Here is a 17,252-nt window from a genome sequence, read left to right on the forward strand (position 1 = left end):
TAGAGCAGGGGTGGGCCGAATGATAAGCAACAGGATGGAAAAGGACAACATAATCCACTTCAGAACACCAGGCCCAACCAGAATAAAATTGTGATTAAGTAATGAAATAATCTTCAAAACGTGTCTAGTTGCTGTATTTTGACATAAACCATATGCTCAGTCTTTACTGTGTATCATCGGGCCTTATTGATAATTTATTGATCATTGATTCACATTTAGCACAGTATGGCCGGTCCACCTACAATGGAATCATTTTTGTGTACAATTAGTTCTGATTCTCACTCATAGTTACTGGCTGTGTATTCCTGGGGCCATTACGCATCTCAGAGTAGGAGCGCTGACTTGCTAACTTCCCTTTTAGATCCTAGATCAACACTCCTACTCTGAGATGCTTGATACATACAGCCCCTGATCTGTAATTCTGACACTGCAGACAGTAAGGCTGTTTCAGTGTGTCACCTACAGTGCTCTTCTACGGTGCGTTTTTCTTTGCCCGCTCTCTCTCTTTCCTGGCACATCCACATTGGTGCTTGATCTGGGCCGTGGCGAGTTTATACTAGACTGTTAAACAATAGCAAACATGAGAAAGCAGGAAGATATGCCTGAGAGGGAACCCTTATCAGCGGAAAGGTTTTAATTGTGCTCTATGTAAACGGCGTGTGTAACTCTTGGCACCTGAAAAGGGGGTTTGATATCGTCAGACGTGAGAGCGGAGATGGATCAGTTCAGAGGCCTATCCGTGCAGCTGGTGAAATACATTACAGTTATTAATCATCTCAAATAACTCTCTCACTGAGGTGCTGAGCTAAGCGTTTTTTTCGTCATTGCTCAAAATATGCTTGTGTCTTGTAGCCCATTGAACATTTATTTGAGCCTCCCAATGGAATCGTTTGGTAGAAGCTGATGCGCTAGAGAGAGAAGAAGTGCAGCTGAGTTTATGGGGAAAATTCTACGATGGCACCAATCGTACAGATGACATGTGTTGCATTATCCCTTGATGGCTCTGCGCAGCTTCAGATGAGCTAATGTACTCAAGTCCTTAAACGTTGGAGGTTTATTCAATCAGTTGTATAAAGAAAAAACAAATCATTGTTCTGTGTTGAAATGTGGAAGTAATTTTGTCCCAGAGTCCTAGCAAGCTCAGTCCCAGCTGAGGCAGACAGTACATCAGTGACGTGGATGAATGCATCATGAATGCGTCATTCTTTGTGTGTACTGGAGGGCCCAGCAGTGTCTCAATGTACTACATTGGCACAGTGGATATGCCAAAGACAGCCTTGCAGGGGGTGAGACATTCCACGGAACTACTGCTGGGGGGAGAGATTTGTCATCAGCCATTACCTCACACAATAAATACAGAAACACAAAAACATATTTCCCTTCGTCACCAGCTGGGACCTCCCCGACACTCCTTGTGCTGACAGTGACAGAAAACCCAAATCGTATTTGACTGATGTACACTTCACTGTTAGTGTTAAGTTAATAAACGTTTCCCTAAGTTCCTTACAAACTTGATTCAGCTCCGTCTGTTTCTCACGAGGAGCTCTAGCCTTGAGACATAACAAAATAGCAACACATTGTTTTATTGACAGTTTGTGCTGTCAAAGAGCATGTTGAAGCTATTCATTTCAGCCTTTGTGATCTCAATTACTGTGAATCAACACTGAGGATACACCTTAAAAATAGTCTTCCACTTAAAGCAAGCTAAAACATTAGGAACACCTTCCTAATAATGAGTTGCACCCCCTTTTGCCCTACAGCCTCAATTTATTGAGACATGGACTCTGTAAGTTGTTGAAAGTGTTCCACAAGGATGCTGGCCCACGTTGACTCCAATGCTTCCTACAGTTGTCTCAAGTTGGCTGGATGTTCTTCTTCTGGTGGACCATTCTTGATGCACACAGGAAACTGTTGAGCGTGAAAAACCCAGCAGCGTTGCAGTTCTTGACCCACTCAAACCGGTGCACCTGGCATCTACTACCATACCCCGCTCATACCCCGTTCATCTACACTGATTGAAGTGGATTTAACAAGTGACATCAATAAGAGATCATAGCTTTCACCTGGATTCACCTGATCAGTCTGTCATAGAAAGAGTAGGTGTTCCTAATGTTTCGTACACTCAGTGTATATCCAGTCAATATGAATAGACACCCACACCTTTTTGACAGCTGAAGTCTAGAATGCTGTATTTTTGTGTTTCAGAGAAAGATACCTGTGTAAAGAATGCAACTCAGAAAAATGTCCCCGGAGCGTACATATCCATTCTGACTGGACTTGGAATTGGTAAATTGTTGAGCTGGCATGATACTACTCTAACCCAATGATTTTAGGTCAATGTCAGTTGAATTTGAGGGACCAGTTTACAACTAAACCATTTACTTCAGAGGCTGAAATATGATGCATTAAACCACATATAGCAAAACAAGTTAGTCTGTTTTCTCAAACCATTACTGAGATTGTTTTACCTGTTTATCTGGTTTGCGGTGATTTAAAATAATCCACTGTCTGGTCCATTAATTGAAACATGACTGAAACTGGAAAGGAGTCAAAGGGGACTCTATGTCATTAACATACGTTACTCAACCATAATAAGAAATATAACTGCCATCTGTCTATAACAAAACATTTCCATAGTTGAACAATCATCTATATTATAGTTCCCCCAACTTCGGATCTCTTGGCGTAACTTCTAAGGTATTGGGTTGACAGTCGTTGGACCAGGGTTTGTGTCCTGGTTGGTGCTATGCCTGAATTCGCTACACTGGTTCAGCATAAATAGTTCAGCTGCAATGTGATTTCTAGTTTGCTCAACATTTGGACATATTATTGTAGCTGAACCAAAATGAATTCTCAAGTTGAATTGTATGTCCCCTCAACCTAAAATGTAAAGTTGAGCGAACATACAATTCAACTGAGAATTTATGTTGGTTTAGCTAATATGTAAACATAAAGAAAGTCACATACTCTAGTTATGCGCCAACTGACATTTCAACGTCGTCGATAACATGCCCAAATGTTGAGCAAATTGGAAATCGCATTGCAGCTGGTTGCTGTGAGTATTTTAAGTTGAATCAACACATTTAGAGAAAAAATGGTTTTACAGTGTATTGGAACACATATTGGTCTGCAAATCAGTTTACTCACAGGATTTGAGCAAGTGAGAAAGGTACAGAGTCATCAGCTTGTCAGCAGTCAATTTTCAAAACGAAGACCTTTAGTGACCACTGTACAGATAGATGTCTGTTCCTTCCAAACTGAATGTCTGATAGAGTGTGAGAAAGAATAGAAGAGAGAGAGAGAGACAGAGAGAGAAACTAGTAAAAAGAGTGTGAGGGAGAGAGGGAGCACAAGAAAGAGAGAGAGCAGTCGAGTGAGGAGAGAGAGAGAGTAGGAGAGAGATGAATTGTATTGTAAGTGGTAGTGGGCTACAGTAGCTCTCTCCTTATCTGGGGCTGTCTGCCCTATTGTGGGAACCCGCCCAAGCCGCCCATCCTAGGAAACGAGAGCTTCCTGTTGTTTTATAGAGCTTTCCTGCAGAAAGGTTGAGATATGTAATCTGGGTCCACCAGGGAAGAGGAACAGAGCAGTGTCAGGCAGAAATGAAAGCCCCTAATCCGTCTCCCGTGTTTTCTTCTTGCTGCTTTCTACCTCTTCTTCTCTGGGGTAAGTAGATGATTTACAGAGTACTATATGTATATAAAAAGGGCCAGGGGTATGGAGAAGTATGTTGAATTACTGAGAGAAAAAGTATGTACAATATTGCCCTAGATTTCACCTCGTACAGAAAGTGGAATGCTTAGAAGCGCACAGTGAAGTAAGGGATTGTAGTAAGAGCTTGGCAGATCTAATATTAGATTATTTTTTTAAGTAGCCTAAACTTAGTGATTTTGATTTGTTAAAAACATTTTCTTGCTCCAATGGTGAAGAAACAGAGGTTAAATATAGGTATGATGATGTTATGGATCTGGTGTCTTTCTTGAAGATTTTAAGCAGATTGTTGTTCTAATCTAGAGGATCTGTTTCTACCAACAAATACATAAGATAATGTAGTTGAGATAATCACAGTCTTCACAGAACACAATGTCACAATAACCGTTTAATAAGGAACACCTCAACTTTAGACTCAATTTCCCAGACTAGATCACTCTCCTTCAAAAAACAAAAAACAAATCAAGTTATCCAAAGACTACATGAAATAGTTTGTGTTTGAGGAAATGGCTGAACTGTTTCAGACTTTATTCAGAGAACAAAGGGAGGATACACTCCCTGCCACTGACCAGCTCTCTCTCTTCATTTGTTTCTCTTTCCCACACTCCTCTCTTTCTGTCTGTCCTATTTGTTCATCAGTCTTCTATATGTACAAAAATACACATCTGTCAACTCATTTCTGTATTTCTACTTGCTTGTGTTTGTCTTTGTCTATTTCTCTGACTGTGCACGTGTGAGAATGTGAATGCAGACTTTTCTGTAAAGAACTCTCCGGTGACTTTGGCCCTGTTTCGTGTCTGTCCCTGTAGCACTGAGCTCTACAGCAAATGGTGTGATAGGACATTACGAGGCGCCACAAGCTACCACACCAGGTAACTGACTGTTGTCCTCTTCTCATGGTCTCTACATGAACTAACACAACTCATCAATGTCAACTAGACCAAAGGAACAACAACAAATGTTTTTTTGTTAGACTGTCTTCACTTTGATTGGGGTCCCATTGGGGTCCCGTGTGGCTCAGTTTGTAGAGCATGGCGCTTACAACGACAGGGTTGTGGGTTTGATTCCAACAGGGGACCTGTACGAAAATGTATGCACTCACTACTGCAAGTCGCTCTGGATAAGATGTAAATGTAATGATAACTACATTTATATCAATACTTTGATTAAACAGTATGTTATTCTCATCAATTAGGCTTCACTTCACGGCATGACTCAACAAAAAATGCAAACGACCAAAACCATGGTAAGTTACCAGATTCATTTAAAACTTTTTAGGCAACATTTTAATACCTATTTCACAATATTGGTATTACAAAACATAATGATCATAGATGGATTGTGTTTGAAATGTTTGTAAAGGTGAAACACCCCATTAATGTTCTAAACAAACATTACCGTTGAGGTTTGTCCTTCGTCATCGCTATCGCGCAACACTTTGATGTGAAATTATATTTGAATCCATTGGGGACTCTGTTGGACAAGCACTGTAAACACATGGGTTCAGAACAAAACTCGCCAACCTCTTAAAAAAATAAAAAGACAACCGAGATGCAGCTCTCTGCCAAGAGTCCTAGGCTTCTAGCATAACGTGAAGCCAAGACAAACCTGTGGGGAGGTCCCCACCAGTGGTGGGTCAGCAGCAGCTGACACAAGGCCCATAATTGTCTGGGGCCAAAGGTTAACTGAAACCTCATTACAGGCAACCCCCCCCCCCCCCCCAACTGGGCTGCACTTCCTGTATTTGTTCACCATTCGCCCCATGTGACGGCTGTGTTCAACACATGAACTCTAGAGTTGTGAAACAACTGGAACTTTGGAGCAGCTAGCTCCCCTTCACTGTTCCTCACCCTACGATATCCTTTTTCTCTCTCTCCGCTCCCCTCCAACTCTGAGCTCCTCCTCTGCTGAAAAGACAAATTTCCTGATGTCATTACTAAATCAAAACCGTTGCTCAGCAAACAGATGTGTTCAGGGGCCCAACCCCATTGTGTAGCATAGATTGTCCTGAGAATACATCTTCTAAATCTTTTTAAAGACACTTTAAATGTTTTTATTTCATCCCAGTAATCGACAAAGACTTGTTATTTTGAAAAACTTTGAAAACCTTTTAGGTAAGGAGCTTGAGATATGAATAATCGTTTTAGTGAGGATGAAGAAGTGGTCTAATGCATTGTCTTTGAAAAGCAGTATGAAACGGAGACAGTAGTCTGCTGAGGTAACAGTCATGCAGCTCCACATGGCTCAAGGTACTACATAAAGATCCAGGAGGAGTCCACCCATATTCCCAGGCTTATCCTATTGTGTGAACGCTGAAAGTCCTAGTGAGTTGGAGATTTGCATTACTTGCCTGTGGCTGTGGGGTAGATAGAGAGTTGGTCTTTGCAAACAGCTGGCTGACTCTAATAACATCTTCCAGATATGATCACATTAACCCAGATATGAATCCACAGCTGTCTGCATAGCACACCGTGCGGAGTCATGATTACTTCCACCCTAAACGCCCTAGTCCTAAATGTTTACTTATGTTTCCGATTTGGCAGAGGCAGCCCTCAAGGCAAATAAATCACAAGCTGCAAGTCAGCCAGGCCTTTGACTGTGAAAAATGGAGACTAAAAAGTTTGTGAGAGTTAAAGAGTAAAAGGTTTTCAGATGTGAGTCCAGCCCAACTTGGGTGTGCTCCCTTTAATTTGAGAGAGAGAGAGAGAGAGAGAGAGGACAATCTTTTGAGCCCACCCCTTTAAAAGGCAAGACAATCCTAAAGAAATGCACTGGAGAGGGGAAGAGCTTGCTGCCAAGGCGCAGGGCAGACAGATCCTCGAGGAACATCTGGTAACCTAACCGCGGGTAACACCGATCTGACATCTGGTAACCGAGGGTAATGCCGCGTCTAGCTGCTTCCACCGATGTCTAGTTTCCTGTTATGCCTTGCAGGGCTCGGTGTTAGAAGTTCAGGCTCAGTCTAGATGGTCGTCAGTCAGTGAGGGAAACTCTCCTATGTTCACTTTCTCTGACATGAAGGGAGCGCTTGTTTTCTTTGCGGTGCTCCTCTCTGTTCTTTCTGGTGAGTGTGTGGGCTCAGCCCCGGGCGGCAGCGAACGCACGTCTCGCGTTGCTGGACAGTCAGATTGAGTTGCTGGCACGATGTGCGGCAGTAAAGATAACATTTATTGCATGCTTCGTTTTGATTGGGATCTTAAATGTTACATTGATCATTAAAAAAAAACATTTTCAGAAGATTTGTTCATTCTTTAAAAAGATGTTGAAGGACACAGCTGTTCAGACATTTCTGTTGTGATTACAACCATTGGTCAGTCAAATGTATACAAATGTATTGTCCTTTTCTCTTCTTAGATGTTAGCCTCGAAGAGAGCGGATTCTCCAGTGGATTAGGTGGGCCATTATTACTTTTATGACTCTACCTGTAGGCTAGTTAATAGTGTTGAATCAGAGGTGACGCTGCTGTTTCTGCTTGCTGTTAAATCAACATAAGATTAGACTGGGACTTGTTAGTCATAATGTGTAACCATGAATCTTCTAGACATTCTTCTAATCCTTCATTTTATGGATTCATTTTAGATGATTGAATAATTTTAAAGAACTGATTTTCTAACGTTACAGTATTCTCTCTCTCTCTCTCTCTCTCTCTCTCTCTCTCTCTCTCTCTCTCTCTCTTTCTCTTACTGTACAGGTTGTGGGAATAAGTATGTTGACTGTGAACACTACTGTGACATTTGTACGTATATTCCCACAAGGATCGAGTGCTACGCTGCCTTATTTGAGGAAATCTGCTACAGGCCTTTTGTAGGTTCCATGGAGTCAGTAAACAACACAGACTGGTGCAACTGGAACAATGTGAAGAGGTAGGCCTAAATGCTTATTTTAATCCACTTATTATTCTGTTGAACTTATTTCTGATCCAATTTAGCATGCCATTGGTCTTGCATTATCACATGCTTAGTTCAAACAGTAGTTTTGAGAAACCCAACACATAGTCTAGTGAAATCAGAGTTAACGCACTCATTAATGGCACGTCCATACCATGAAACTCTTAATAATCTCTTTCAGAGCACAAAACGTTGCCCTCTCTTGTACTAATAGTAACCCTCCTATCCCTCCCTGTAGGAAGTATAACACCTTCACCATGTGCACGGAGGCGATAGCAGAGTGTCTGCTGATCCCCTGGCCCAACAGGATGGTGGAGAATGAGTTTGTAAACATCCACTCCAGGTTCTTCCGGGACTGTCCCAACGAGGCGCTGAGCGATCCCCCGCCCAGCATCGTGTTTGCCTTGGTGATGACCCCCATCTGCCTCATCCCCATCATGGTGGTCCTGGTGGTGCTCAAGACCAAGAACGGAGATGGCAGCTCCTGATAGGACGTCCTGGATCAGTCCTCATCCACCCTGCCTCACCTCCATGTTCAGACTCACTCTCTCCATCCCCCGAGGATTCAACACTAGGGCCATTGACTCAACTATTTTACAGAGAACTGCTTATTGTCTTCCACCCACTGATGATTGGTTTAGCTCTGTGGAGTCCTATCAAAACAATCTCACAGCCCAAACACCTGACACATGACCTTTTTGGATGCACTGGTACAGAATGAGTAGTACCACATCGGCATCGTCCAAGGATACAGGGGTTCAAGAAAGGGTCCGTCTGTGTTGTGTAGCGTGTCAGGTCTACATCCTCTGGGTTGCTTCTTGAAAACTCATCTTCTCCACATTCCTCGATGCTCCTCTAACCAAAAGTGGCGACAGCCATGTAAACGTTTCGGCTCCCTACACACCTTAGGAAAGTATGTAAGATAGTAGGGTTTATGGACTTATGTCATTCTTGACAATCCATTCCATGAGCAACTCCATCCTGTCCCAGATGTGAACCCTGACAGCGACTATGGTTGCATGTTTTACAATATTTTAATTGTGTGTATATATATACACTTATATATATATATATGTGATTAAAGAATGGCAAAAGTCAGGATATTCTTCAGCATTTGTGGAATTATTGTGGTTAGGGGAGGATGACAGAAGCTGTCAAGCTTGTTAAGATGGCGGAAAAGCGATTTTTGTTAGTGGAATTCCTACCCTCTGGCTGGGAAAACGTGAGTCTTGTATTGCTGGACATTCCAATTGAGTTGATAACCAATGACAAAGGCATTCTGTTTGAGGAATTCCAACTCACCATTTACTGTACACTCAGAAAAAAAGGTGCTAACTAGAACCTAAAAGGGTTCTTCGGCTGTCCTCGTAGAACCCATTGAAGAACCCTTTTTGGTTCCAGGTAGAAACCTTTTAATAGAACCCCTTTGGGTTCAAAGTAGAACCCTTTCCACAGAGGTCTCTACATGGAACCCAAAAAGGGCTCTCCTATGGGGACAGCCGAAGAACCGTTTTGGAACCCTTTTTTCTAAGAGTGTAGTTATCCGTATAGGATCTCCATTATGTTTATTTCTGTATGTAACTACAGAACAAAATGTGATGTACCCTCTCACCTGGTAGCTTTCCTGTCCTTAAATGGGTTTTGTGTATATTGGAATTGTATGATGCTTCTGGAGAGCCCTCTTTGCCCCCGAGTGTAGGGTTTAGAATGTTTGCAGTATGGGGCCCATGATGAAGGGGTTTGGCCAAGCATTAGTCTGTGAGGAAGGTTAGGGTCAGGGACTAGACACAATGTGTGAGTAGCCTACGCCCAACATGTAGTCCATGAAATCTGTTTCCAGGAATTGTCTATTTCCCAGCATTAAGGGCCCAGCGCCTCAACCTCTCTCTCTTTCTCTCTCTCTCTCTCTCTCTCTCTCTCTCTCTCTCTCTCTCTCTCTCTCTCTCTCTCTCTCTCTCTCTCCTTCTTGACGATGACGGTCCCCACTGTCGCCCATGATGAGCCAGTTGACGCTTGCCTGAGAGATGAATCAAGCATTAGATCAAGACTACAGACATTTGGTCTTCCCCCCGGCTCAGTGTAACAATGAGCACTGACTGAAGACAGAAGGAAAAACCAAATGTCTATCTTTCCCCTTTTATTATGCTGTCGTGAATGACACTGAAAGCACTGAATTGCATTCAGTTTCAGAAACAAAGAAATATGTATGCTTATGTATTGTATTTCTGCTCTTACTCTGGTCATGACACTTACTGGACTTTGTACTGTCTGTAAGAGGGGTGTGGGTCTTAGTCAAAGCATAGCCTCTTTCCTTACGCAATGTACTGTATATAATTCTATTTTGCAATTAAATATGCTAAAGCCAAATGCCTAGTCGCTTGACTTTGTTTTGTACGCTACGGAAAGGGATTGCAGAAATATGTATTGTGTTTTTGTGAAGTTCGCAGAAGGTCCAAAGTGAAGTATCCTAACTGGATCTAATTGGTTTAAACCCCCTGCCTTAGTGGAATGCACAGCTGATAATGCCATGGATGATTCATCAGGTTTTTACTCATTCAGACCCAGTGCAGAGATGGGTGTTATTGTGAATTCCAAATAGACCCTTTGCCTCTTCACCCTATAGGGAACTCTTGTAGATACAAAAATTATAAATAAAAAAGTATTTGCCCTGTCTTGTGACTGCATGGGTGGCATTTCCACCATTCTTTATTGCAGTCCTGCAAGAGTCCATTGAAGCTGTTTTACTCACAGAACATTGCTTGTGTGTTTCTGTGTGAGGTCTCCTCTCGAAGGAAGAAGCGGCAGCAGCTGTGTTATCTCCACCCTTATCTGGCGTAGACAAGACTGTTGGATGGATCTCTGTGTCTGTCTGGCTGGGTGGGGTGGGAAAGTGTGTTTGATGACCCACTTCCTCTCCAGAAGTCAGGTCATCCTCACCCCCGCCCTCCTAGTGACCTCACCCACTTCCAGTGTCACTCTTCAGGTCCCAGTGGGTCAGAATCATAGAATTGGAATTTCTAGAATGGACATTCCCATGGTCAGAGGGCATACTGTGTGTCCCATGGTCAGAGGGCATTCTGTGAACTATATGTGTATGGTCATAGCACACCTTACCATGCAGGACCAGCCAGTTAGAGCTGCCCATGTTTCTGCAAGGACCCAATATGCGGAGATCTCATAATACATGCAGAGATCTACATCAGCGGCTGGCTTCCCACCTCTCCTCCTTTTACCTTTGCTAAGGTTTTTGCTTCAACACCAAGCCATTGGTGAGGTGTGTGTTTGTGTCAGCGGTTGTAGGGGTCATTAAAGAGACATGAGCTTCAGTAGGCGGATGATTGGAGAACAATTGCGCTCATAGCCTAGAAGCTCTACAAGCCACCCTCACAGCAGCTGTGAGAGAATACAGCAGAATGGCGCCATCTGTTAACATCCCAAAAACAGAGGTCCTATGTCAGGTCATGTGATCCTCCACCTGCACCACCCACATTCTTCTCAGACTCCTCACTTGCCATTGTACCACACTTTAAATACCTTGGAAGCAGTTTTTATCAAGAGCAACCTGCACCTAGACACCAATGTTTCAGTCTACCAGGCAGCGTGTGTATCTACAGTCCTTTATGGATGTGAAACACGGACAGTCTTCAGTCGACACTTAAAACAACTGGAATCCTTTCACATAAAATGCCTCCAACGCGTTTTGAGATCCTGCAAAGAAACAAAAGCAGGATCATTGAGGCGTCCATCACCCACCAGCAGCTTAGATAACTCAGCCACGCTAGAGGACCGTTTTCCTGGAATGATGCAGTACAGACAGCTACAACTGGGCCGTCGCACTGGGCAGAAAAAGCACTCTAAAGGATCCCTTGAAGACACTCACAAAAGAAGTGTGGGGTAAACTCTGCCTTCCTCGAGACTGTTGCCACGGATCATTCCACATGGCGTGGGCTCTGCCATCAAGGTGTGCAGTTGGCTGCGGAAAAAAGGACTGAACAGGCCATTGTGTGCCCTGACTGTGGCAAACAGGGCATACCACATCAGATTATGCAGTCATCAGCAAACCCACAAGCAGTCGTGGATGTCATCATCAAATGCGATGGACTACCTTAATTAAGCAAAGTAAGTAAGGAGTCATTTAAGAGGCTTGCTTGGCTAGACGACTTGAAAAAAGTGATTTCTTTCTTCTTGCAAAACATTGCCCTCTAGAGGTTAGTCTCTCAAATAACATTTAAAAGCTATTCCATCCAGACATTCAAAATGATTGAGACTTATTGACAGTTAAATTAATCTGATTTAGTTTAAATGTGCAAATTTCTTACATTTTAAAAAAATAAACAAAGTTACATATGTCATTTAACATCAAAGACTGAAACCCTTTGAAACGCAAAGACACTTTGTGTCTGTGTTCAGTCCCTCATTCATTCGATTCAAGATTATTACAAAATATTAGATACATTTTGATACATATTCCAGGTATATCTAAATTCCTGGTTAGTATAGTTAACTATTATGTCATTAAACATACATGATTAATCTGAATCCCAAACTAATTCGATACCAATAATGTAAGCAATTTCTCACATTTCTCTTTCACAAAGTACTCTGTTAACTCTGACATAATAGGCCGTCATGAGTGGAATCTCAGCGGCAGACCAACTTTAGTAACATCCTCTACGTTCTCACCTGTCCTCCAACAGACAGAAAAGTAATAAGTGCTGCCCATACTGCTGTCCCAGTTGCTCCTGCTGCTCCTACTCCAAACCTTCTTCCTGCAATTCCTGCTGCAACACGAGACACCCCAGCTGCCCAAACTGGCCCCATCAGAGCCCCTAATGTGGATTCTGCCTCAAGCATAGGTGAGATCTTCTGGATGGCCGCTATCGTTGCACTTCCAGCAGCCCAGGCACCCAAATACAATTTTTACCGGCTCCATCATAGCGTCACAGATCAATCAATAACAATACTCCAAAATAACCAATCCCAACAGCTGAGTTGTCAACACTCCAGTGAAGATGCCTCATATCAAAACAGAGCTTGCATTTGTGGATTCTATTGTCTCTAGGAGCAACTCATCTGCTAGATAGAGGGAGTGAGAACAACATTTTCGAAAACCTTTTGTTTCTTTATTCTTCAAAACCACATAATCAAACCAACTGTACCCTTAACACAGTGCTCTTCATACAGAGATCTTCTTGTGTATTTCTTGATCATATAACAGCAAAAACAAACACTTGATATGAGATTAATCTGCACGCATAAACAATAAGAGCATGATGTTAAAGGGCAATTCCTCCTCTTTTCAACATCATTTTCATAATCTCCAGCACTGTGGACACCTGCTTGTCGAACATCTCAAAGGGGGGGAAGGCTTTCCACTAGATGTTGAAACAGAGGACTTGCTTCCATTCAGCCACAAGAGCATTAGTGAGGTCGGGCACTGATGTTTGGTGATTAGGCATGGCTCGCAGGCGGCGTTCCAATTCACCCCAAAGGTGTTCGATGGGGTTGAGGTCAGGGCTCTGTGCAGACCAGTTAAGTTCTTCCACACCGATCTCGACAAACCATTTTTGGACCTTGCTTTGTGCACAGGGGCATTGTCATGCTGAAAAAGGAAAGGGCCTTCCCCAAACTGTCACAAAGTTGGAAGCACAGAATCGTCTAGAATGTCATTGTATGCTTCACAGGAACTCAGGAGCTTAGCCCGAACCATGAAAAACAGCCCCAGACCATTACTCCTCCTCCACCAAACTTTACAGTTGGTGCTATGCATTCAGGCAGGTAGCGTTCTCCTGATATCCGCAAAACCCAGATTTGTCCGTCAGACTGCCAGTTGGTGAAGCGTCATTCATCACTCCAGAGAACGCGTTTCCACTGCTCCAGTGGTTTACACCACTCCAGCCGACGCTTTGCATTGCGCATGGTGATCTTAGGCTATTGTGTGGCTGCTTGGCCATGGAAACCCATTTCATGTGCTGATGTTGCTTCCAGAGGCAGTTTGGAACTCAGTAGTGAGTGTTGCAACAGAGGACAGACAGCACTTGGCTGTCCCAATGTGGCCTATCACTTCGCGTAAGCCATAGGAAGCTTCATGAAGTAGTTACCTGGAATGCATTTCAATTAACAGGTGTGCCTTGTTAAAAGTTAATTTGGGGAATTTCTTTCCTTCTTAATGCGTTTGAGCCAATCAGTTGTGTTATGACAAGGTCGGGATGAAATAGACATGTTGCTGGCGGCTGTTCTCTTCTCTTCTCCCTGCTTCCCTCCCTGGGAAAGGACCAGAGGGTTATGCTACAAAGCAGGATCAATAAGTTAGCCAGCTGACTTTGATCAACAACCCAAAACAACAATAGATTTGATGTTTCATTAAGAAAGCTCAACCCAGATATGTATATTTGATTGTTGATTCAATTAGACCATGCCCATTCGAAGGGCATCTTTCTAAAAAACATGAAGTTACTTCTGAATGTTTTGTCAAGCTAGCTGGCTCAAGTCATTAATCATCTCATCCATATGGTGTACACACCCCTCTGTGGACCCGTTCACTTACGTAACACCAGTCATATCTGACATATACTTGGATTCATTTATGCTTTTCAAATCCTTTCATTTCGCATTGGTGGGATAACCTAAAGGCAGAAGAAGCTTAGTCTGTAAACACATCCAAACAGATCCAACAATGTGTTTGGATGCAATATTTAAATGATGACATTAAGGTTACCAATTGCATTAGGGAACAAAATCTGTGACTAAATAGGTAGGGACAAGATCACAAACAATGTATACATTATCTGGGTATTTGCATTTCAATGCGAGTTCAGCCATAAGTGGTCTGTGCCCTGTTTATTTTGGTAATAACTGGATCACTGCCTGTCTTATGGTGTGTGTGGGTCATGATCGGGATGGCCTGGACTCGATAGAATAGGCAAACTGCAGTAACTGCAGTCAAAACACAGTGGAACAAACCCAGAGTGCAGTAACTTCACTTAGTAACTTAAGTTACTGCTGTTTGCCTTGGGTTTTATTTGGATTTTGTAGTTACTGGAAATTTGACACTATTTACAGTATTTTCTCTGAAACTGAAGATAATTGAACCAGGACACAAGATAAAACAGATACTACAAAACCTGACTTCGGTTTTAACAAAATTTGGACCAAATGTGCAGTTACTGCGGTTTGCAGTTGTACAGTATTGTCAGTGGAGGCTGCTGAGGGGAGGAATGGTGTCAGTGGAATGGACACATGGAAGAACAACATCAACAATGTGGTTCCCATGTGGTTGATACCATTCCATTGACTCCATTCCAGACATTATTATGAGCCGTCCTCCCCTCAGCAGCTTCCACTAAGTAGTGTAGACCTATGACCCTATCATTCTTGTTTGCACGTCTGGACATGCAAGATTTGGAGGAGGGGTTAGGAGGGGAGAGAGTGGCATGTTTGTGAGTGAAAGAGCTAGAGGACATCCTGCAGATGGGCTGACTAGCTGACAGATAGGACTGAGTGGCAGAGCATGTCCCCTGGGCACAGACGTCAATTCAACGTCTATTCAATTTCATTGAAATTACCTGGAAACAACATTGATTCAACCAGTGTGTGCGCAGTGGTGGGGTTAGGTTGGGGGGTTAAGAGAAGATAAAGCCAATGCACAGACCAGAGATGGGATGGGCAGTGATTTGTATTGATCTCCTGTCTGTCTTGCTGTCCGAGGATCAGTCCCAGACAGAGAGCTGGCGTTCATCATTTAGCCAACGTGAGGATGAGAGAGCTATGGAAATACATAGCGAAATACTGAATATAACCTTTTTGCTTAGTTACATGCAGATTGTGTGTCAATGTTTAAATGTAATTCAGTAAATGGCCTACACAAGCCACTACTAAGTAATTGTGAAATGTAGTGTATTGGACTTGCAATAAGGGAGGGCAGAGGAAAGGCAAAGAGAAAGAGAGATGTTACTCATCCCCAATATGACAAGTTGGCAGAACACATAGCAACCAAAGGGAAACAGATTTGTTTTATTTCATAGCCCTTTTACATGGACTCTGGAAAACAAAGATACTCCCAGCAGGGTCAGAGTGTATGTCTGAGAGAGAGAGAGAGAGAGAGAGAGAGAGAGAGAGAGAGAGAGAGAGAGAGAGAGAGAGAGAGAGAGAGAGAGAGAGAGAGAGAGAGTGTGTGTATGAGTGTGTGAGTGTGAGTGTGTGAGTGTGTGTGTGTGAGAGAGAGAGACCCTGTGCATGAAAATACAGAGATCGCTTAAGGCAGACCCAAGTCAGCACATTCCAAATGCCCATTAATAACAGTGTTTCACAGAGAGACCACAACTGCACCCCGCTTGCAGTGCATCTTCCACCAGAGACCATGCTTCTTGCGCTCTTTGAAGTCATCATGGCCACATTCTCCAATCGCGGCAGCAGCTTCTCTAGCATTGGAGTCGGGCTATGCACAGGAGCCTCCATCGGGAGCTTCAACTCCTCATGCTCTGATATGGGCATGTCCATGATTTCCGGGAGGTCTGGAAGTGTGTACACAGGGACCGGGGGTACGGGGACGAGGCCAACACCAAGCCAGAGCTGCAGTTCAGGGAGCGGGGGCTCAGCCACGTCAAGGTCGACACCAGGGACATCAGCACCCATCGACGAGCACCGCTCCAAGGTATGTTCCTTGTAGGTTTACTATCATGGCCAAAACATGCATGAATTAAGATGGAGAAAACTCACAAATACTGATAGATTTTGTTGTGTTACTGTACATGGCATGAATATAATTTGTGTAGTGCTGGTCGCCTTTATTCATTAAACTCCCAGGTTACAGCAGCCACCAGCCAAGACTTTTACAATGCACAGGATTAACTAGAGTATCTGCAATTCGTTTCTGCATTTACTGAGCGCTGATGCATTCCTTACATGTTGTGACGTATGCAAAATAACATTGGCGTCATGCCAAACTATTTAATGATGAAATTGAAAGGTGTCTCCAGTGCCGTGAGATAATCTAACCTGAAACCTGATACTTTTCTCTGTGTGAAGTTCCTGGCAACCAGCACTGTGGTGGCTGAATTGGCCCTACCGGTGGATAACACCAAACTGGCTTCAGAATCCACTGAGTCTGACATATAAGCCATTAGCAATTAGTTACCCTTTTTACTCAAGATTGATCTGAATATTTCAGGAATGAATAAAACAACATTATTCCATTGCATTACAATTGCTGAAAAGTCAGATATCATAGATATATATTTATAGTATAATTTGATCAACTGGAGTCCAAACTAAGTGTCAACCACAAGGTTTGAGAGTGAGTTTGACCTGCGCCAGTCTGTGGAGGCTGACATCGGGGGCTGAAGACGATGCTGGGGGAGATGTCCCTGGCCAGGAGCGACCTGGAGATGCAGCTGGAGGACCTGAAGGAGGAGGTGGTTTACCTCAAGAAGAACCATAAGAAGGTGGGTCTCGTAGTACTGTAGGGTAGCCTGGTCCCAGATCTGTCTGTGCTGTCTTGTCAACTCCTATGCTGATACTACTGTAATGTTGTTGTTGATGTTGTTGTTGTTTCCTAGAAGACCATGTGGTTCCGTGACCCGATGAGTGGTCAGGTGCTGGTGGTGGTGGACGCGGCCCCCCGGCCCAGGGCTTGAACACTGTCATCACTGAGAT

General features: G+C 43.3%; 1 protein-coding gene across 2 annotated transcripts; it reads left to right on the top strand.

Annotated features, from left to right (window-relative positions):
* The first annotated feature begins 3,366 nt into the window (after positions 1-3,366).
* LOC106607312 (receptor activity-modifying protein 1) lies at positions 3,367-9,965 on the top strand. Of its 2 annotated transcripts, XM_014204151.3 has the most exons (6): positions 3,367-3,666; positions 4,521-4,583; positions 4,907-4,957; positions 7,066-7,104; positions 7,403-7,574; positions 7,837-9,965. In XM_014204151.3, exons 1-6 carry the CDS (start codon positions 3,603-3,605, stop codon positions 8,084-8,086), a joined length of 639 nt encoding a protein of 212 aa, XP_014059626.2. In that variant the 5' UTR covers positions 3,367-3,602; the 3' UTR covers positions 8,087-9,965. The 2 variants fall into 2 exon arrangements, with proteins under 2 accessions (XP_014059626.2, XP_014059627.2); XM_014204152.3 differs by lacking the exons at positions 3,367-3,666; positions 4,521-4,583; positions 4,907-4,957 and adding an exon at positions 5,727-6,775.
* Positions 9,966-17,252: the final 7,287 nt, after the last annotated feature.

The sequence above is a fragment of the Salmo salar genome, chromosome 06 (genome assembly GCF_965601325.2).
Source record: "Salmo salar chromosome 06, fSalSal1, whole genome shotgun sequence".
In the NCBI taxonomy this organism is placed as follows: domain Eukaryota; kingdom Metazoa; phylum Chordata; class Actinopteri; order Salmoniformes; family Salmonidae; genus Salmo; species Salmo salar.

Coding starts and splice junctions, on each gene's coding strand:
- LOC106607312 (XM_014204151.3), top strand. CDS start 3,603: ATGAAAGCCCCTAATCCGTCTCCCGTGTTTTCTTCTTGCTGCTTTCTA. Junction 3,667..4,520: donor TCTACCTCTTCTTCTCTGGG/GTAAGTAGATGA, acceptor CTGTCCCTGTAG/CACTGAGCTCTACAGCAAAT. Junction 7,575..7,836: donor AACTGGAACAATGTGAAGAG/GTAGGCCTAAAT, acceptor CCCTCCCTGTAG/GAAGTATAACACCTTCACCA.